The 21,967-nt window shown below is 43.2% G+C and overlaps 2 protein-coding genes across 2 annotated transcripts; one reads left to right on the top strand and one right to left on the bottom strand.

The window, feature by feature from the left end:
* Positions 1–3,127: 3,127 nt before the first annotated feature.
* LOC129822649 (solute carrier family 35 member F2-like) lies at positions 3,128–8,880 on the bottom strand. The gene is made up of 8 exons (XM_055881011.1): positions 8,765–8,880; positions 8,174–8,349; positions 7,814–7,941; positions 7,498–7,657; positions 7,196–7,352; positions 7,020–7,072; positions 5,529–5,683; positions 3,128–5,095 (listed from the first exon to the last, which is right to left on the bottom strand). Exons 1-8 carry the CDS (start codon positions 8,878–8,880, stop codon positions 4,901–4,903), a joined length of 1,140 nt encoding a protein of 379 aa, XP_055736986.1. The 3' UTR covers positions 3,128–4,900.
* Positions 8,881–9,613: 733 nt separating this feature from the next.
* Positions 9,614–21,967, top strand: LOC129822244 (cullin-5). Its single transcript, XM_055880354.1, has 19 exons — positions 9,614–9,667; positions 10,832–10,941; positions 11,047–11,146; positions 11,365–11,541; positions 11,749–11,890; positions 12,016–12,161; positions 12,247–12,327; positions 12,446–12,539; positions 12,639–12,769; positions 13,118–13,225; positions 15,490–15,554; positions 15,877–16,009; positions 16,546–16,677; positions 16,782–16,905; positions 17,081–17,256; positions 17,425–17,586; positions 17,773–17,891; positions 18,345–18,468; positions 18,655–21,967. Exons 1-19 carry the CDS (start codon positions 9,644–9,646, stop codon positions 18,847–18,849), a joined length of 2,343 nt encoding a protein of 780 aa, XP_055736329.1. The 5' UTR covers positions 9,614–9,643; the 3' UTR covers positions 18,850–21,967.

Below are 21,967 nucleotides of genomic sequence, written 5' to 3'. Positions count from 1 at the left end.
TTCATCAGTGATCTCATCGGGCGAGTAGTCTCCTCCAACGCCCACGCCACCTGCGTTGAACCCGGTATACTTCTGTATTTGTGTGCGTGTGTCTTCTGTATTTGTGTGCGTGTGTCTGTGTGTATTTGTGTATGTTTGCGTGTGTTTCTTACCTGGGTAGTATATAGCTGTGGGCAAAGGGCTGACGGAGGTCCAGGTGATGACCTCACTGGGCACTCTCAGACTGTCCGACCACATACATACCTCCAGCACACCCACCTGGGAGGACAGGAAGTAGATCAGTGTTTCCCATCATTAGTATTTAAAAGCAATCCAATGCTTTTAAATCCTTCAGGGGGAGTGGACCCATGCACAATTTTACATGGCTCACATGTAGTGACTTTCTCAAAGCTAAAAGGAGTAACTATCTACTTCAGTGTTTCCCAATGCTGGTTCTGGGGACCCAGACAGGTGTATTTGCTCTAGCACTAACACACCTGATTCAACTTGATGATGAGTTAATATGTTGATTCAGGTGTGCTAGTGCTAGGGCCCTTTTATTTCAATGAGTCTCAATAAATTACAATGGGAACCTATCATAGTGGCTCCTCACTGGCATATCCAGGAAGTCTGGAGTCATTGAGTGGTCATGAAAGTTCTGAACTACAAACTCATTGGCCCGCTGGAGGAGAGCGGCAGAACCGTATCCCTCGGTGAGGGCCAATAGCATCAGGCAGTTGGAGAGCTCCAGGGTTTCAATCAGGAGCACAGACACCTGGGAAACAGAACACAGGCCAATATATCAACATCACCTCTGAAGTTTCTGAATGGATTTGACATACAGTATGTATCTGACCCAGATCTAGGGTTTATTCCGAATGGCACCATATTCCCTTTATAGTGCAATACTTTTGACCATGGCCCACAGGGCTTTGGTCAAAAGTAGGGCATAGGGTAGGGTGTAATTTGGGTTACCCCTGATGGGTTACCCCTGTTGTAGTGTACCTGTAGGAAAGAGACGAGTTGGAACAGCATGTCTACGTTTTCGTTGGGCGATGACCATCTCTCCAGAGTGAAATAAGTCCAGGTAGCAGCGTACAGCTGGTTACCCAGGGTACCATCCCATCCCCACACTCAGACAGAGAACCATTAGAGCAAACACACACACACACCAACCTGAAGATGTTGCTGCAGGCTGCCAGGACACAGGGGAAGGTCTGTTCCTGGACTGTTACAGTGAAGTCAAACAGCAGGCCTTTCTCTCTGAACAATCTGAGCATGCCCAGTAACTGCTGGCTGTGAGCCTCCAACACACACAGCTCAGACCTGTGATCCAGAATATAGGGAATATCGTAGGGAACGAAGTCGGTTCCCTCGGACTGGGAGTCGGATCCCTCAGACCGTGGGTCCATGATCGCTCCAGAGCCCGGGACAGAATCACAAAAACGTTATTATCAGTTTTATGTTCTAAGGTTGTATATTATGCAAACTAGGGGCATCAACTGAATGAGAAGAGGAGGACAGGTAGAGGATGATGAGGTGGAGGAGGAGAGAAGGAAGAGGAGGGGAGGAGGAGGAATGGCTTTGATAGCAGCAGTGAGTCTATGTAGTTATTAAGTGGGGATCTTTCAACGATCATTCTCACAATGGCACATTGGTAGTAGTCAGGGCTGGATTTCATTAAAACTCTGGATGGGAGACCAAAGGCATAGCTGTAGATGAATCAACTGTCTAGTAGGAGGTTCTACCCAGCCTTAACCTTGGAATCTCATATCTGAACTTTTATTTACAAATACTGTAGTTTTCTTATAGTAATTGTCATTGTTTTTAAAACACAATGTGAAACCTATAAGAAAAACATTTATTTATTAGAGGTTACATTCTCAGAACATAATTCATATATTTTGTCTCAAATATGTCTTACCATTTCTTTGTAGGAAATGCACCACAATCATGTATTCAATTGTGTATGTGTAACGGATGTGAAATGGCTAGCTAGTTAGCGGGTACGCGCTAGTAGCATTTCAATCAGTTACGTCACTTGCTCTGAGACTTAAGTAGTGTTGCTCCCTTGCTCTGCAAGGGCCGTGGCTTTTGTGGAGCGATGGGTACCGACGCTTCGTGGGTGTCAGTTGTTGATGTGTGCAGAGGGTCCCTGGTTCGCGCCCGTGTCGGGGCGAGGGGACGGTTTAAAGTTATACTGTTACATATGTCATATAAGTAACACATATACAAATACAACACTGCCATATAAGGAAAAACATACAACATCTTACTAGATCCTTATCAGATTACCTAGATTTTTGGAAAAATAATGTTCTTCTGCCATTCAAGATTCTTATTAGATTTTCATGATTATTTTCCATATGGGGCCTGTGCAAGCTCTATAGCCTAGTAGTCTATCTATAGATCATTCCTGTGGAGCTGGTTAGACAGTTTAGGATTCAGGGAGAGAGATGGAAGATTGATTGACAGAGGGAGAGGGGTAAGAATAACATTTGCATGCAGTCTACCTTATTATATCTCAACTGTCTGTGAACACACGGAGGTTGTGTCTACATGTCAGTTATTATTTATCCCAAAGCAGATCAGTAGTATTGCTTCTGTGCCTTGTTTAGCATCATATATTGAGTGAATCACAAAGCAGACTATTAGTTCGCTAACTGTTTATAATAAAGTATTTGACGAGCACTACCTCGGGAAAAACAACGTTTTTTGTCCATAGATTTGATCAGCTGATCTGATCCGATGTCTGTAAACAATGTTGTGCGCGTGCTAGTAAAGGTTTCAGCACCACGGACAGCTCGCTATCCTACGGGAAGTGCGAAGCCACGCGAGGACATGAAGTGAAAAATACTCAACGTGCGACCTCATTCCAAGATTTCAAGTATGTATGTTTTTTGTTTTTTTGTCTCAATGTATTATTATTTAATCAGGTTATGTTTCACGCATTGAGGCCTGCAGTTAACATAGAAAATGTATATCTTCATGTGAAAATATCTTGCTTAATTGGGTTTATGTTTGAGATCAATGAAGACTCACTCATTAAATTGACACACCCCACAATGAATGTGGAATAAAACATGTATTTATTATTCCTCCTGCCAACTAGTGGAGAAATATTACAACTAATACCAAACACCTATACTGTACATACAGTTGAAGTCGGAGGTTTACATACACCTTAGCCAAATACATTTAAACTCAGTTTTTCACAATTCCTGACATTTAATCCTAGTAAAAATTCTCTGTCTTAGGTCAGTTAGGATCAGCACTTTATTTTAAGAAAGTGAAATGTAAGAATAATACTAGAGAGAATTATTTATTTCAGCTTTTATTTCTTTCATCACGTTCCCAGTGGGTCAGAAGTTTACATACGCTCAATTAGTATTCTGTTGCATTTCGGTTAGCTTTCCACAATAAGATGGGTGAATTTTGGCCCATTCCTCCTGACAGAGCTGGTGTAACTGAGTCAGGTTTGTAGGCCTCCTTGCTCGCACATGCTTTTTCAGTTCTGCCCACACATTTTCTATATGATTGAGGTCAGGGCTTTGTGATGGCCACTCCAATACCTTGACTTTGTTCTCCTTAAGCCATTTTGCCACAACTTTGAAAGTATGCTTGGGGTCATTGTCCATTTGGAAGACCCATTTGCGACCAAGCTTTAAATTCCTGACTGATGTCTTGAGATGTTGCATCAATATATCCACATAATTTTCCATCCTCATGATGCCATCTATTTTGTGAAGTGCACCAGTCCCTCCTGCAGCAAAGCACCCCCACAACATGATGCTGCCACCCCCGTGCTTCACGGTTGGGATGGTGTTCTTCAACTTGCAAGCCTCCCCCTTTTTCCTCCAAACATAACGATGGTCATTATGGCCAAACAGTTCTATTTTTGTTTCATCAGACCAGAGGACATTTCTCCAAAAAGTGCTCTTTGTCCCCATGTGCAGTTGCAAACGATAGTCTGGCTTTTTTATGGCGGTTTTGGAGCAGTGGCTTCTTCCTTGCTGAGCGGCCTTTCAGGTTATGTCGATATCGGACTCGTTTTACTGTGGATATAGATACTTTTGTACCTGTTTCCTCCAGCATCTTCACAAGGTCCTTTGCTGTTGTTCTGGGATTGATTTGCACTTTTCACACCAAAGTACATTCATCTCTAGGAGACAGACCGCATCTCCTTCCTGAGCGGTTTGATGGCTGCGTGGTCCCATGGTGTTTATACTTGCGTGCTATTGTTTGTACAGATGAACGTGGTACCTTCAGGCGTTTGGAAATTGCTCCCAAGGATGAACCAGACTTGTGGAGGTCTACCATTTCTTTCTGAGGTCTTGGCTGATTTCTTTTGATTTTCCCATGATGTCAAGCAAAGAGGCACTGAGCTGGAAGGTAGGCCTTGAAATACATCCACAGATACACCTCCAATTGACTCAAATGATGTCAATTAGCCGATCAGAAGCTTCTAAAGCCATAACATAATTTTATGGAATTTTCCAACCTGTTTAAAGGCACAGTCAACTCAATGTATGTAAACTTCTGACCCACTGGAAATGTGATACAGTGAATTATAAGTGAAATAATCTGTCTGTAAACAATTGTTGGAAAAGTTACTTATGTCATGCATAAAGTAGATGTCCTATCCGACTTGCCAAAACTATAGTTTGTTAACAAGAAATTTGAAGAGTGGTTGAAAAACAAGTTTTAATGACTTCAACCTAAGTGTATGTAAACTTCCAACTTCAACTGTACACTGGTGAATTTGTAGATCTGTTAGAATGGTAAGAATGAAAGAAAGGAGACAAGGAGATGAACAGCTATAGACTCTTGGGAAGTGCTCGTCTGGTAGATCAGATCACATCGCCGGTACTTCCTCATACTGTGTTCTCTGATTCCACGATACCCCTGGGCATTCACCCTCTTACTCTTCCTGCTCCTCCAAGACTGCCACCACCACTTCTTCATTGATTATGTCATCAGGGTTGTCATAGCCACCCTCCTTCCAGCCCACAGAGGGGGGGATGGGGTCTGCAGGGTTAGGGGTCGTTGCCACAGCGTTGAAGGAGACAAAGCCCACCAGGATGATCACCAGAGACACAATGTACAGACCTGAGAACTACACACACACACACACACCAGATGAGCTATATGAGGCCAAAGTAGATTACACGTTAACAACAGTCATCAATACACTGAACAGGGACACGGTGACCAGGGGATTTCTCTGCTGGACTAAGACGTTTTAAGATAAGGTCAGCTGTGTCCTGTGATCAGGACTGCTCTATCTCTGTTTCTGGGTGATCTTTTTACTACTGTCTCCTTGATCTCACAGAGATTAGATTCGACAAGTTTGACAGAGATTACCGCGAGTACAGACATAGTTTAGCAGCAATTAATCAATCTATCATCCATCTATGGAGTCATTAAATCATTGATTAACTCATCTCTTTATCTGTTCAGAAACACAATCACTAACTGAACTGTCAAATGGCTCAACCTACTGTACCCACTATCCTCAGTGTTTCTGCTGTGTGTGTGTGTGCACTAACCGTGTATTGAAAGAGAAACAGACCACAGAAGAGGCTGAGGAGGTCTGTAGTGAGGAGGGAGAGGTTGACTGCTGTAGCACTGGTCTTCTTGACCACTATGGGCATACAGCTGTACAGGATGTACATACACAGGGCATAGCCAGCAAACAGCAGGCCTGGGGAGAGAAGAAGTATACATTATAAAATGAACATACTATACTATACATTGCTGATCCTTGTTTTTGCAGAGTATGACCGACAACAGCATTTCTAATATGTTTTACGTGGCTCTCTGATCACTCCAAAGGTGCATGTGTTTTTTAAATATTTTATTATGTGTTCTTATCTGAACATTATTGATCCTTGTCTTGTGTTTTGTAATCATTGATTATGCTTGTGGTGATTAAACAATTTCCCAAGTTGGAATCAACAGAGTCCTACTACTCTACTCTCTCTACTCATTCATACAGCTGTACTGGGTGTAGTCAGAGAACAATAGGCCTGAACAGAAAACACATACAGTCATTATACAGGGCAGAAAGTATTATTAACAAGGAAGATCAACTGTTGCAGCTCCCATAAAACCCAAGATAAGAAGCAGCAAAGTGCTGTATGTTGAAACTGTACTTCTGCAAGCTAACACAGCATACATTCTGTACTCTCTGTAACCTTGCCACCAAAACATCTGTAACCACCACCACGTCTGTAACCCTAAGAGAGAGGTAATAACCGGTGCCCTGGGGTGGTCTAGTCGTTTACACTACCGAATCTGCGGACCCACAACTACTTTGTAACAAACCCTTTCCTTACTTTCCTTCTTCTACACTGTCCTGTCTCTTTAATCATTTAAAAAAGATTTTTTTAATGTCAACAAATATACTGGTAACTGCCAAAATAAAGGAAACACCAGCATAAAGTGTCTTAATAGGGCGTTGGGTCACCACGAGCCAGAACAGCTTCAGTGCACCTTGGCATAGATTCTACAAGTGTCTGGTACTATACTGGAGGGATGCGACACCATTCTTCAACAAGAAATTCCATTATTTGGTGTTTTGTTGATGGTGGTGGAAAACGCTGTCTTAGGTGCAGCTCCAGAATCTCCCATAAGTGTTCAATTGTGTTGAGATCTGGTGACTGACACACACACACACACACACACACACACACACACACACACACACACACACACACACACACACACACACACACACACACACACACACACACACACACACACACACACACACACACCCTTACACCCCCTATGCACCTTTGAGAACCCTCTTTTAAAGTCACTGAGTTCTCTTCTTCCAGTCATGGTAGCCAAAATAATGTGCAACTGGGCATTTTTTACATGACCCTAAGCATGATGGGATGTTAATTGCTTAATTAACTCAGGAAACACACCTGTGTGGAAGTACCTGCTTTCAATATACTATGAATCCCTCATTTACGCAAGAGTTTATTTTATTTTGCCAGTTACTTGTATATTTTGTTTTATGTGGTACTAACCGATTCTCCAGTCCCATTGGATGTTTGCCACGTTGTTATGCTCCAGAACACCCCTGTAGGAACACAGCAGACCACTCAAATCAACCACATTCCCATTCTACTACCTTCTCCCCGAACATGTACCCTCAACACACATCCACACGCATGCGCACACACACGTAAATACACACACTTACAGCTGTATGCCACTGATGAGTGTGCCGAACAGGCCGACCATGCCTAGGAACTCTACACTGCTGAGGTGTTTGACGGTGTACTCCTGACACAAGTTAGACACAGCATATAGACTGGCACTGAGCAGGACCAAGCCATCACCTAGCAGAACGTCTGAGGCTAGGAGAGAGCGAGGAGAGGAGCGAGATAGGAGAGGAGGATGTGGAAAGAGGTGAGGTTAATATGTTACTATTTATTATGATATGAACTGAGAGATTGAATGAAATAATTAATTAATTAACGAATGAATGGAGTGGGTTCTTACTGGATCCCAAGTCTCGTCCAGCCAGTAGGTCAGCTCCCACCATGGCCCCCACCCCCAGCAGACAGACACACACAGATATGTAGTGGACGGGTCTGTAGCACGTCTTCAGGAACCAGCATGAGAGTATCATCAACACAGGGATCACAAAACAGTCCAGCAGCTGGAAGACAGAGAGACACACCAGAATAGTCACATACATTGACATAACTCAGCACACACACACATGCACACATAAACACTTGCATGCCCGCAGGCACGCAAACTCGCACACACACAAAATCATACAGACATACACACACCCTCTCGTAGTTCTGACCTGTATACTGGTGAGTGTAGTGTACTGGTAAGCTTTAACCACTGTGTAGTTAGCCTCGACGTCCACCAAGCCTACTAGGAGATACTTCCACCACCTCTTCTTTAAAATCTGAAACATATTTCCATCCCCTACAGTACGTTAGGAGAGGGTAGCCTGGAGGTTATTGCACTGCTACACAATTATAACATTTTATAGAGTTCACAACTGCAATATTCTGATGAGGAGTGCCCTGGGGTGGTGTGTGTGAGAGAGAGAGACTACCTGTTCTTCAGAACAGCTCGTTGGTGTGTGTGTGTGTGTGTGTGTGTGTGTGTGTGTGTGTGTGTGTGTGTGTGTGTGTGTGTGTGTGTGTGTGTGTACCTGTTCTGAACAGCAGAGCGGTGGTGTAGGTGATGCAGAGCAGTGCGTAGCTCATAAAGCTCTGGAGCATGGGCGCGTCCACGTGGTAGTCTGAAGCCAGGTACTGGGATGTTACTGCTGTACCACACATGAGAACAGCCAAACCCTGACCCATGGCTACTGTCTTCACCAGCTGCCTGTTAGGACAAAGCATAAGTGAAGCAGAAATTCAGCAACTCTGGAAGACAGTAGACGTTGATAAAGCTGTGTCTTTCTTGGTAACACCAACATATTTCGGCCCTATAGTCTTCATAAGGGTTTTATCACAACTCAGTCCAGGCATCTGTATGGTAGCCGCCAGGGACATTCACAACTACTGGACAGTGGACACCCTCCATTCTTAGACATTGATAGATCTCCACTATGTCACTATCTGTCCGACATGGCACCATATTCCCTATATAGTGCTCTACTTTCGATCAGAGCCCATAGGGAGCTGGTTAAAAGTAGTGCACTATATAAAGGATAGGTTGCGAGATGGAATGCAGATAATCACTGATATAACATCTCTCGCTCTCTCTCCAGTTGAGTTTTCTCTCCCCACAGACTCACCATGTAAACACTTCTTTAGGGTTGAACTTCAGAAGCTTCCGGATAATAAGGCATTTTCTATCATAATTATTTCTGGGGTCTGTAGCTATAATCCTCTCTGGGTCCTTCTCAGCCATGTTGTCTCACTGTAACAGTGGGGTCCTGGGATGGGGAATACACTGCTGTGTGCTGCCTGTCCTGGGGCTTTTAAATGTCTACTGTGCTGCCTGGGCTGAATGATTAACAGTGTTCTCTAATCAAAGTGCAAAGACTACGTAGTGTTTTCAGATGATAGGTGTTACAGTAGTGATGAAAGTGTATGGTACAAAGTGGGTGAAAATGTGTGTGTGTGAAACTGTGGGAGGGGGTTGGGGGTATTTAGATCAGTGATTACTTCATTTCAGCTAGGTAATTACTCCACCCAAGGAAGGAAAGTGGGAGGAAAGGCTTGAATGAATAAAGGAAGGAAATAAGAGGAAAGGGGAAGGCTGTGTGGATTTGAACAGGGCACATATCCCTTCTCTATGTTACTTGCTTGTCTCCAAGTCACATAGCTACTGTACATACCATGCACTGACCTTTAATAGAACTCAGTGGTTCCATGGCAGTCAAGTCCATGGCAGCTAAGTTTAGCACTGGCCCAGCCCAGGCAACTGTGGCCTACTGTATTTACTTTCCAACACCTGCAATATCCTAGTTGGTGCAGTGTCTTATGTACATTTAGTTGACAAAGAGCAGCACATAAAAAGGGCAGTTAAAAATGTCATTACACAATACTGTAAACTGGACAAATATCTAGCCTTTTTCTCTGTTTATTTTTAGGTTGGAAGCTACGTTACCTAAATCCGTTCAACCATACTCTCGCGAGACTGCGCGAGGAGGGCACAAGTTGGAGGAAACATGGCGACGTCTAATTTGTTAAAGGTAAGAGCCTCTTAATTTCAACATTTTACCTGGATTTGAACACGTAATTATGCGCCGGATGCCGATAGTCTGGATGTAAATAAGTTAATGAATGAGTTAAAAACAAACCCGACCACGAACACTGTTTGACAGTTTTTAGTTGTTGTTGCATTTAAGGCATCAGAAAGGTCTCTCTTGATAGTTAGCTAGCAAGGGATGCTAAGACAATTTAGCTAGCCAGCCATCTAGCTAACGTGCAATACAGTTGTCACCGGCATAAGCATTTCGTCTTTTAAATTGATAGTTAATCAATAATATAATTCACAGTTCATTGTAGTAACGGTTGTCTGTCCACATCAAACTGTAAGAGAATATGCAGAAGGCTTGTGCAGGTGGTGGAACAATCAGCTGAATTGACAAGCTAACATTACATTAGTTCTGTTTGTCAGTTCTCCAGCACAACAAACTGTACATACAGTCTTGACTGTTACAGATTGTTCAGAGTTGGGTACAACTACACTGTTGACAATGTAGTCTGTAGCTAAGGTTTTAGTGGAAGTAGGATTTATTTTAGCGCATGCAGTCTTGACTGCTACAGATTGATCAGAGTTGGGTGCAACTACACTGTTGTCTGTAGCTAAGGTTTTAGTTGAAGCCGGATTCATTTTAGCGAACTAAACCATTGTAACGTTATGTTTTAAAAGAATATAATAGAAAACTACTATTGAACATACAATTTGATTCAGAACAGCGCCAGTAGCAAGTTACTGGGTAATGGGTTAGTAAGTAGGAGCAGTGTTGTTCTCGTCTCTCTCCAGAATGAATGGCTCTAGATACTGTGTAGTGTGGTCGTGAGTAGTGTCATCTCTCTGCAGAGTGAAGGCTCTCTGTAGTCTGAGATACTAAGTAACAGGTAGTAAAAGTAATTGTTTCAGTTTCTTTCCAGAATAATGTCCCATTGCAGTTTGACAGTAGTTGTAGTGAGTACTGGGTCATATTCACTAGGCACAAAATAGAAGCAAACAGGCCGAAACAGAGAGTGACTACTTGAAATTGTCCAAAAATAAATGCTTGTTTTCATTTTCTGTTGCCAAACATTTTCCACCGTGTGTACTAATGAATACGACCCTGAGTAGTAACAGTATAGTTGTAGTGAGTAGTAATAGTAGTATCATCTCTCTCCAGAATAAAGGCTCCTTGCAGTTTGAGGACAAGTGGGACTTGATGAGGCCCATTGTTCTCAAGCTGTTGAGACAGGAGGCTGTCACCAAGCAGCAGTGGTTCGACCTCTTCTCGTAAGATACACACACTGCATCACACCACACAAAACTGCACAGAAGACACACACACATACTGCACCGCACACACAAAAACCCTACGCTTGTTATTGTGTGTTGCAGAGATGTCCATGCTGTGTGTCTGTGGGATGATAAGGGCCCAGCTAAGATCCACCAGGCGCTCAAAGAAGACATCCTAGACTTCATCAAACAAGCTCAGAACGTAAGTGGAACAGTGGGTTACAGGGGAAGGGTTTCGGTAATGGTTGAAATCCTATTTGAGGTTGGAATGTGCCATTCTTCACACACACACACACACACACCTTTCCAGTACAGTGATAACAGTTGTAAGCAAGAGGCTGACCCTTAAACCTCTGAATCCTAACCTCTACCTATGCAACCTGTCTCTGACCTAACCTCTGCCATGTATTTCCATGGCAGCGTGTTTTGAGTCACCAGGATGACACAGCGTTACTGAAGGCCTACATTGTGGAGTGGAGGAAGTTTTTCACGCAGTGTGACATCCTGCCCAAACCCTTCTGTCAGCTGGAGATCACACTGATGGGGAAGCAGGGCAGCAACAAGAAGTCTAACGTTGAGGACAGCATCGTACGCAAGGTGAGGAGATGGGAATGAGGGAGAGGAGGAAGGAGAGAGGCAGGGCAGCAACAATGAGTCTTATGTAGAGTACAGCATCATACGCAAGGAGGGGAGAGATGGACAATGCTCTTCTTTTTGATGGTATTCATAAACTGTCTTGTCCTGCTTTTTCTCTCTCGCTCTCTCTCTTATTTATATATATATCCCCCTCTGCCTCTCCTCTAGTTGATGTTGGACACATGGAACGAGTCAATCTTCTCCAACATAAAGAGCCGTCTTCAGGACAGTGCTATGAAGCTGGTTCACGCTGAGAGGCTGGGAGAGGCTTTTGACTCCCAGCTGGTTATAGGAGTACGAGAATCATACGGTAGGACATATACACCCTGAGTGGCTAACATCCACACATTTTATATGGGATGTTTTTGTGAAGTATGGTATGTTTTCGGTATTTTGACAAAGTGTGTGTGCGTGTGCGTGTGCGTGTGTGTGTAGTCAACCTGTGCTCTAACCCTGAAGACAAGCTCCAGATATACAGAGATAACTTTGAGAAGGCCTACCTGGACTCAACTGAGAGGTTCTACAGAACACAGGCCCCATCATACCTACAGCAGAACGGAGTCCAGAACTACATGAAATATGTAAGGACTGTGCTCTGTGTGTGTGTTGTGACAATGTCTCTCAGTGAGTGTGTATACATTCACTGACTGTGTGTGTGTCTTGCAGGCAGACACAAAGCTAAGAGAAGAGGAGAAGAGGGCAGTTCGATACCTTGAGACTCGTCGTGAATGTAACTCTGTCCAAGCTGTGAGTAGACGGTTTACCCATGAGGCTGTATAGACTGGTTTAAACTCATATTCACAGTCAAGAGATGATGATGTAGATGTCATGTAGACCAATGTTAGTCTCTGTTGTCTCTCTCCAGCTGATGGAATGTTGTGTGAACGCTCTGGTAACGTCGTTTAAAGAAACCATCCTGGCCGAATGTCCCGGCATGATCAAACGCAACGAGACAGACAGTGAGTAACATGTTACATTACTACTGTTACCTACCAACCTTGGGACCGGTTGTAGAAAGGGTCCTTCGTTGTGTGACGTTAATGTCCTTCACCCTGCAGAGCTCCACCTGATGTTTTCCTTGATGGATAAGGTTCCTAGTGGGATAGAGCCCATGCTGAAAGATCTGGAGGATCACATCATGAACGCTGGGCTGGCTGATATGGTGGCTGCTGCAGAGACTATCACTTCTGTATGTACACACACACAGAGCCATGTCTTACTATACTTGTGAGGACTTTTTGGGGACCAACAATTGATTATCATTTAAAATTTTATTTTCCTTAACCCCTAACCCTAACACCTAACCCTAACTCCTAAACCTAACTGTAATGCCTAAACCTAACCCAAATTTTAACCCTAAGCCTAAAAATGTCCTCACTTCTCTGAATTTTAGTTGGTTTACTATTTTTGTGAGGACTTCTGATACTAGTAAGTGTAGTAAAACATGTATATACACACAGACACACACACACTCACTCAAAATCTATCTGTAACATACAGTATATCTGTATGTTTCTCTTTTTATTCCGGTGTGTAGGACTCTGAGAAGTACGTGGAGCAGCTGCTGACGTTGTTTAACCGTTTCAGTAAACTGGTGAAGGAGGCTTTTCAGGATGACCCTCGATTCCTCACCGCCAGAGACAAGGTACACACATACACATACAGCACCAGTCAAACGTTTGGACACACCTACTCATTCAAGGGTTTTTCTTTATTTTTAGTATTTTCTACACTGTAGAATAATAGTGAAGACATCAAAACTATGAAATAACACATATAGAATAATTTAGTAACCACAAAAGTGTTAAACAAATCTAAATATATTTTATATTTGAGATTCTTCAAAGTAGCCACCCTTTGGCTTCCTGACAGCTTTGCACACTCTTGGCATTCTCTCAATCAGCTTCACCTGGAATGCTTTTCCAAAAGTCTTGAAGGAATTCCCAATTATACTGAACACTTATTGGCTGCTTTTCCTTCACTGCGGTCCAACACTTCCCAAACCATCTCAATTGGGTTGAGGTTGGGTGATTGTTGAGGTCAGGTCATCTGATGCAGCACTCCATCACTTTCCTTCTTGGTCAAATAGCCCTTACACAGCCTGGAGGTGTGTTGGGTCATTGTCCTGTTGAAAACAAATGATACTAAGTGCAAACCAGATGGGATAGCATATCGCTGCAGAATGCTGTGGTAGCTATGTTGGTTAAGTGTGCCTTGAGTTCTAAATAAATCACTGACATTGTCACCAGCAAAGCACCATAACACCTCCTCATTCATGCTTCACGTTGGGAACCACACATGCGGAGATCATCCATTCACCTACTCTGCATCTCACAAAGACACATTTTTGGAACCAAAAATCTCACATTTGGACTCAACAGACCAAAGGACAAATTTCCACCGGTCTAATGTCCATTGCTCATGTTCCTTGACCCAAGCAAGTCTCTTCTTCTTATTGGTGTCCTTTAGTAGTGGTTTCTTTGCAGCAATTTGACCATGAAGGCCTGATTCATGCAGTCTCCTCTGAACAGTTGATGTTGAGATGTGTCTGTTACCTGAACTCTGTGAAGCATTTATTTGGGCTGGTAACTCTTATGAACTTATCCTCTGCAGCAGAGGTAACTCTGGGTCTTCTTTTCCTGTGGCGGTCCTCATGTGAGCCAGTTTCATCATAGTGCTTCATGGTTTTTGCGACAGCACTTGAAGAAACTTTCAAAGTTCTTGAAATATTACGGATTGACTGACCTTCATGTCTTAAAGTAATGATGGGCTGTCATTTCTCTTTACTTATTTAAGCTGTTCTTGCCATAATATGGACTTGGACTTTTACCAAGGCTATCTTCTGTATACCACCCCTACCATGTCACAACACAACTGATTGGCTCTGTTAGGTTCTAAATATCAGAGTAAGAAATGAACAGACACTATGAAAGCTCCAACCAATTTTATTCACCCATTGGGTCGATACAGCTACATAAGACAAAGACATGGTTCCACGAGTGGTGGTATATATATATACCCCAATTTGGGGTGGAATCTCCTCCTTCTCTCTAAACATTTTATCTTTGTTGCTAGGCAGGAAATTAAGTGATACGGGCAATAAACTGTTTCTTCTCCCTTAATCTGACCTGACCCCCTTCCTCACTAATCCACAGCTCTCCACCCTTATCAGTGCCTGCCAACATGTGATCGTCTTCCCGTCACACAGTACATTCCAAGCTTAACTACATCTACCTTATCCATTCCTCCTACAGATACCCATTAACTTCTGGTGTAGACCCTAGACTATGGCACACCTTATGTCTCTAATATAACTGATGACTAATAATATTCAAAGTTTAGAAATCCGAAACCATCAGCTCAAATGCATTAAGACGGACAGAAATTCCACAAAAGGAACTTTTAACAAGGTACACCTGTTAATTTAAATGCATTCCAGGTGACAACCTCATGAAGCTGGTTGAGAGAATGCCAAGAGTGTGCAAAGCTGTCATCAAGGTAAATGGTGGCTACTTTAAGAATATAAAATATGTTTTGCTTTGTTTAACACTTTTTTTGGTTACTACATGATTCCATATGTGTTATTTCATAGTTTTGATGTCTTCACTATTATTCTACAATGTAGAAAAAATAAAAAACCCTTGAAAGAGCAGGTGTGTCCAAATGTTTGACTGGTAATGTACATGCATACAGTGAGAGAAAAGGGGGTGAAGGGAGGAGACGGAGGGGTGGAGAGAAGGGGGGATGGAAAAGAAAAAAAGGGGGACGAGAGGGCAGAGACATTAAACGAGAGAAAAGGGGTGAAGAGAGCAGATGGAATGGAGGGGTGGAGAGAAAAGGGGGATGGATGGAGGAAGAGAAACAAAGGGGGGGTAGCGGGAGGTTTGACAGTTCTGTGTTTCTCTTCAGGCCTACAAAGCTGTGGTGAACGATGCCACCATCTTTAAACTGGAGCTGCCTCTCAAACAGAAAGGGTGAGACAAACCTGGGTTGTATGTTTATATTATATTCTTTGGTTATGGGTCAATATGGCTGCTAGTCCACCCATCACAGAATATGAGCTGCATCCTGATTCTTCACCCTTTTCCTGAGGGGTGCATTTTCAAACTCCACATCATGGATTTAAAAGCATATGAGTTGTGTAACCATTGGCTGGAGGAAACATGTAGACTTCAGAAAAACATGTAGACTTCAGAAAAAGGGTGGAGAATTGGGACGCAGCCAGCCTTGAATGTGGAGGCCTGTTCTAGTAATTAGATTTCTATGTGTACTATTAATATGTGTGTGTCTATACAGGGTAGGTCTGAAGACCCAGCCAGAGTCGAAGTGTCCAGAGCTGCTAGCTAACTACTGTGACATGCTGCTGAGGAAAACAACCCTGAGCAAGAAACTCACGTCAGAGGAGATAGAACTCAAACTCAAAGAAGTGGTGAGACTCTCCCCTAGTACTGTAGAATGAGCCCTGATTCTCAAGCATGGGATTGGTGCTTTAAGCATTGTCTGTTGTGAAATGCATGACGGGACGTGTGCACTTTCGGAGAAGGGTGTAGAAATTGGATGCATCCATTGTCTTCTACCCTGCCCCCCACCTATTCTAGTTGCTGGTATTGAAGTATGTTCAGAATAAGGATGTGTTCTCTCTCCCTCCCTCCCTCCCTCCCTTCTCTCTCTAGTTGCTGGTATTGAAGTATGTTCAGAATAAGGATGTGTTCTCTCTCCCTCCCTCCCTCCCTTCTCTCTCTAGTTGCTGGTATTGAAGTATGTTCAGAATAAGGATGTGTTCTCTTTCCCTCCCTCCCTCCCTCCCTTCTCTCTCTAGTTGCTGGTATTGAAGTATGTTCAGAATAAGGATGTGTTCTCTCTCCCTCCCTCCCTCCCTCCCTCCCTTCTCTCTCTAGTTGCTGGTATTGAAGTATGTTCAGAATAAGGATGTGTTCTCTCTCCCTCCCTCCCTTCTCTCTCTAGTTGCTGGTATTGAAGTATGTTCAGAATAAGGATGTGTTTATGAGGTACCATAAAGCCCACCTGACCAGAAGACTGATCCTGGACATCTCAGCCGACAGCGAAATAGAAGAGAACATGGTGGAGTGGCTCAGGGTAAGAACACACACACACACTCTTTCTCCCCTCTCTCTCGCTCTCTCTCTATGTCCCCTTTTGATTGAGTTTTTTCCGCTGGGTCTGTGTGTGTGTGTGTGTAGGAGGTGGGGATGCCTGCAGACTATGTGAATAAGCTGGCCAGGATGTTCCAGGACATTAAAGTATCGGATGATCTCAACCAGGTCTTCAAGGAGATGCACAAACACAACAAGCTGGCTTTACCAGGTAACAAACACCTAGACCTATGGCCTGAGCTTGTGTGATTACTAACCACAGCCACAATACTCCACCAGCTGGCGTACCATAGCAAAACACAAATTCTCTCTTTTCCTCTCTCTGTGCCTCTGCCTCTTTTTCTCTGTCTCTCTCTGTTTCTGTCTCTCTCTCTCTCTCTCTACAGCTGACAGTGTGAATATAAAGATCCTGAATGCGGGGGCGTGGTCGAGGAGCAGTGAGAAGGTGTTTGTCTCTCTGCCTACTGAGCTGGAGGATCTGATCCCAGAGGTAGAAGACTTCTACAAGAGGAACCACAGCGGGAGGAAACTACACTGGCACCATCTCATGTCCAATGGCATCGTGAGTGGGAGATGCGCGCAAACACACACACACACACACACACACACACACACACACACAGCAAACACACACACTCAGTAGTTTTTCCATGGATTATATTTCTATCATCTCATGTCCAACGGCATAGTGATCCCCCTCCTCTTTGTGTGTGTGTGTGTGTGTGCTTAGATCACCTTCAAGAACGAAATGGGTCATTATGACCTGGAGGTCACGACCTTTCAGCTGGCTGTCCTATTTGCCTGGAACCAGCGGCCGCGGGAGCGAATCAGCTTCGAGAACCTTAAATTGGCCACCGAGCTGCCCGATGCTGAGCTACGACGCACACTCTGGGTAACATACACACACAAACAGACTCTGAATACTTTATACACACACACTCACACTCTCTGGGAATGAAAAAGGAAAGCACACATGCCAATATAAACACAATTCATACACAGAGAAGAGACTGAGAGAACAAACTAATGACCTCTCCTTTTTCTCTCCCTCTCTCTGCTGTCTCCTCTCTGTCTCTAGTCTCTGGTAGCGTTCCCTAAACTGAAGAGACAGGTGTTGTCCTATGAGCCTTCAGTCTCCTCCCCTAAAGACTTCACAGACAGCACCCTGTTCTATGTCAACCAGGACTTCTCTCTCATGTACGTAGCTTTGAACCCACAACATTGTGTTAGCCCCCTGACCTTAATAAAGGCATTGAATGCACCTGGGGTTGCTAAACTCTGGTAACTTTCCCCAAATTCAGAAGTAATAATTGGAGCATACCAGATTACCCTGCTTATTACATCCTGAATCCAGGAATATTCCCATAGGGATTTCTTGAAAACTTGGGCTTTTTGGGAAAGATGGCAGTGTTTTGCAACCTTAATTGCACCTCACTTCAACCGCTGTTGGCTTACCATGTTGATTCATGCTCTATTTAGTTAATGTACCTGTATGTATTCTAACTCATCATTCATTTTGGGGAAGTTTGAATGTTGATGAAAGCTTTGTTGTCATGGTTTCCTACTGAGGACCAGGATGGAATGTTGAGGAGCAGTTTCAGGTGTGATGGCTGATCGGATATTGAGTTCTTTAGTCTCTCTGTTTCTCAGTAAAAACTCCAAGGTCCAAAAAAGGGGCAAGATTAATCTGATTGGTCGACTGCAGCTGACCACGGAGCGAATGAGAGAGGAGGAGAATGAGGGCATCGTCCAGCTGAGAATATTAAGAACCCAGGTAAACTTTACACATTGAAAGGTCCAACTTGAGGAATCTGAAGTTTCAGCACTTTTTTCCCCCAAAGACTTTAATGGAGCACTACTGCCTTCCACCCTGCAAGGTTTTATCAATCATAACAATACCAGTTGAATGTGTAAAGATATATAATGCTGTACGTTGTTTGACCCACCCACCCCTCTCCAGGAGGCCATCATCCAGATTATGAAGATGAGGAAGAGGATCAGTAACGCCCAGCTACAGACAGAACTGGTAGAGATCCTTAAGAACATGTTCCTGCCCCAGAAGAAGATGATCAAGGAACAGATCGAGTGGCTCATCGAACACAAATACATCAAACGGGACGAGACAGACATCAACACCTTTATCTACATGGCATAGAACCCCTTTACCTGGACTGGAACCCCCTACCTACCGCTTGACCTGGCTGGACCCTCGCTGCTGCAGGAGGAAGAAGAAATGCAGTAAGAGGAGGGAGGAGTGGTTGTTTCAGAAGAAGAGGAAGGAGAATATCTCTGCGGCCGGGGGGGGTTGGTTGGCTGTATGAGATAGATGGTGTAGTCTTCAGACTGTGGTGCCCCTCGGGGTCCAGGAGGACAGTGGGGCTGACTGACAGTTTCAGTATCACAGTAGAGACATTATTAAATAAATAAACTCCCTGCCTTACCCTCCTTACGCAGTCCGCACAGAGACAGACAAAAGGACTAACGGACTAGTGGTCTATATCATTATGGAGTAGACACAGAGAGGAGTGTATTTTGCCAAATGTACTGTGTGTGTCTATGTATATGTGTGTCTGCACCTTGACAGCTTGTTGCTCTGTGGAAGTCTTGCAATCATCTGAGGACCCGTCGCGCGCGTGTGTGCGTGTCTCACTTTTCTCCACCCCCCCAACTGCCACACCCCTCAGAGAGGATCATGACTCCTCACATATCAGCCAGTCGCTGGGTGAGAACAAACGAGAACATCAGCACTTTTCTGTGTTTCAGTGTGTCTGAATGGCTTTATATATCAATTTCATTCTACTTTTCAATGCTCATCATTATTTTTATGAACACTTGTGTGTTGTGTCTATCGATTGTTAAATGCTGCACAGCGTCATCCAATCGATCGAAGTCACAAAGCTCTCTAGCGATCTTTGATTCTTCTCTCTCCCCCACCTATAGCCAGTGCAGGACAGGACATGACAGGTGTGTTATTGTCAGACCATGAGGGGGTGTCATGACCCAGGTTTCTTCCCAAATGCCACCCTATTCCCTAGGTACTGCATTATTTTTGACCAGAGCTCTATGGGGTCAAAAAGTAGTTTGTGTTCCCTATATAGGAAAAATATATATATATTCCCTACTAAGGGAAAAATATTTGATATCCTATATATGGAATAGGGTGCCCCAGTAAAATACCTCCAGTGCAATAGCTAGACAGCCCCTCCTACTAGAGCACTTCCTGTGATGAGGTCATGTTGCTAAAGCAACGGCACTGCAGTGTTGCTATTAATGCACCCTACCCACAACCTTTTACAGAAGACTGTGTGTTGCAGTATGATATGAGTGGGGAGGGGTGATGATAGAAAAAAAGAAATGTGTTGCGGTCGTGTGGTGCTGACTTGTTTATTTATTTCATTTTTATCAGTATGTGGTTGGTTTGTATGCGAGTGTTTGATAAATAGGTCCGGTCTGTAGTGGGCTACTAGGTGTACATAGCCACTTATTGATTTGTAGTAATGTTACATGATTAAATGTATGAGACGACTTAACACTATCAATCAATCAATCAATTTTATTTTATATAGCCCTTCGTACATCAGATAATATCTCGAAGTGCTGTACAGAAACCCAGCCTAAAACCCCAAACAGCTAGAATGCAGGTGTAGAAGCACGGTGGCTAGGAAAAACTCCCTAGAAAGGCCAAAACCTAGGAAGAAACCTAGAGAGGAACCAGGCTATGAGGGGTGGCCAGAGCTTTTACATCCCGCTTTTACTCTTTTTAGTTTGAGTTTTACTTTTGGCATTGGGATAATGTTGTAGTGTGGGATATTACAATGCGTCCCAAATGGCATCCTATTCCCTACATAGTGCACAACTTTTGACCAGAGCCCTATAGGTCCTGGTCAAAAGTGGTGCACCATATAGGGAATAGGGTGCCATTTGGGACGCACACTAGGTGTCAATGTCCTCTTTTCTCTCACTCTGATTTTAATGCAACCACATTGGAATCAATTTAGACACCTCAAGACAAAGTGATTGTCAGATGATGGAAACATTACTTGGGATTTAGCAGTTATGAATTGTTTGATCATGTCATGGCTGTATTTCATCCTACCATGTTTAATTCATACACACTACATACCGTATAGTCCACCATTCTACAGTGGAGGACACCTATGAGAAACACACGTACACACAATGACTGTTGACAAAACAGTTAATAGTTTACTCTACCGGGTAATGTCATGTGTGGTTAACTCTACTACCTGTCAACTGGCAATACGAGGGCTCTCCTCCACGTGAACTAGTTACATTTCTCAACCGACTGACTAGTTCAACTTTAGAACAGTTACTCTGAAGGATATCTATCTTTGTGAATAAAAGGTGTGTTTATCATTATTGACAGTATATGCTGTGATATCGTCCACTGAATGACATTGTGTCCAGCAGGCCCAGGTTTTAGTAACATTGTTCTTTTCATGTCTTCCTTCCCTGGTATCTGACATTAATGGTTACGCATCAAAACAACCTGGAGAAGAAGCCTTTGTCCCAAATGACACCCTATTTCATATTTAGTGCACTACTTCTGAACAAGGCCCATAGGGCTCTGGTCAAAAGTAGTGCACTATATAAGGTGTAATTTGGGACGTATGCAAAGTGTTATTACATTTTAGTAATTTAGCAGACACTCAATTAGCGCATTCTTAAGATATGTTATCAGAGTAATGTACTTAATGTAACTGTCTGATACACTTAGCTATTCTCTAGATTTTTGCCATGTTCAACAATGTTTTAAGATGACACAACTTAGGTCACTTTATGAGTAACAACAAATAAACAGTATTAAACTATGACAAACTCAATTTTTGTTGTAACAATTCATGTTTTTCTCTGCACAGAAATTTCATATAGAGCAACTCTTACTGTGTTATGAGACTGACATCTTGCTTCAGTTTGTGTTTAAGTGTGTTTGTGATGATGGTAAACAGATGGGTAATCATAAGACACGTATCTCTTCCTCTCCTTCCCTACTTGCATATCTGGAGCCCCGAGGGGAAACTTGAAAAACTAAGTTTTATCGATCATAACATTACCAGATGAATGGGTGTCCCTACTTTGAGTAAAGATATAATGCTGTACATTGTTTGAATGGGAGTATTCTGGCTGTTGGGCTCAACTACTTAGATGTGTTGCATTATTATTATATTTTTGTTAGACTTTTTGCTTTTTTTTATTATTATTTATTTCCTGGCAAATAAAAACTGTACTGTAAAGAGAGTCAGTCATCTCCA

Source organism: Salvelinus fontinalis, chromosome 24 (assembly GCF_029448725.1).
Source record: "Salvelinus fontinalis isolate EN_2023a chromosome 24, ASM2944872v1, whole genome shotgun sequence".
NCBI classification, from domain to species: domain Eukaryota; kingdom Metazoa; phylum Chordata; class Actinopteri; order Salmoniformes; family Salmonidae; genus Salvelinus; species Salvelinus fontinalis.
This window is presented reverse-complemented; position numbering and strand designations above follow the sequence as displayed.

Bases quoted from the DNA above. Each gene is read 5' to 3' on its own strand.
- LOC129822649 (XM_055881011.1), bottom strand. From the start codon at position 8,880: ATGGCTGAGAAGGACCCAGAGAGGATTATAGCTACAGACCCCAGAAAT. The intron at 7,353-7,497 runs GTAAGAACCCAC...GCTCTCTCCTAG, and splicing joins TGGACGAGACTTGGGATCCA to CCTCAGACGTTCTGCTAGGT. The intron at 5,684-7,019 runs GTTAGTACCACA...TTCTCTCCCCAG, and splicing joins CCAATGGGACTGGAGAATCG to GCCTGCTGTTTGCTGGCTAT.
- LOC129822244 (XM_055880354.1), top strand. From the start codon at position 9,644: ATGGCGACGTCTAATTTGTTAAAG. The intron at 12,770-13,117 runs GTATGTACACAC...TCCGGTGTGTAG, and splicing joins CTGCAGAGACTATCACTTCT to GACTCTGAGAAGTACGTGGA. The intron at 13,226-15,489 runs GTACACACATAC...GTTTCTCTTCAG, and splicing joins TCCTCACCGCCAGAGACAAG to GCCTACAAAGCTGTGGTGAA.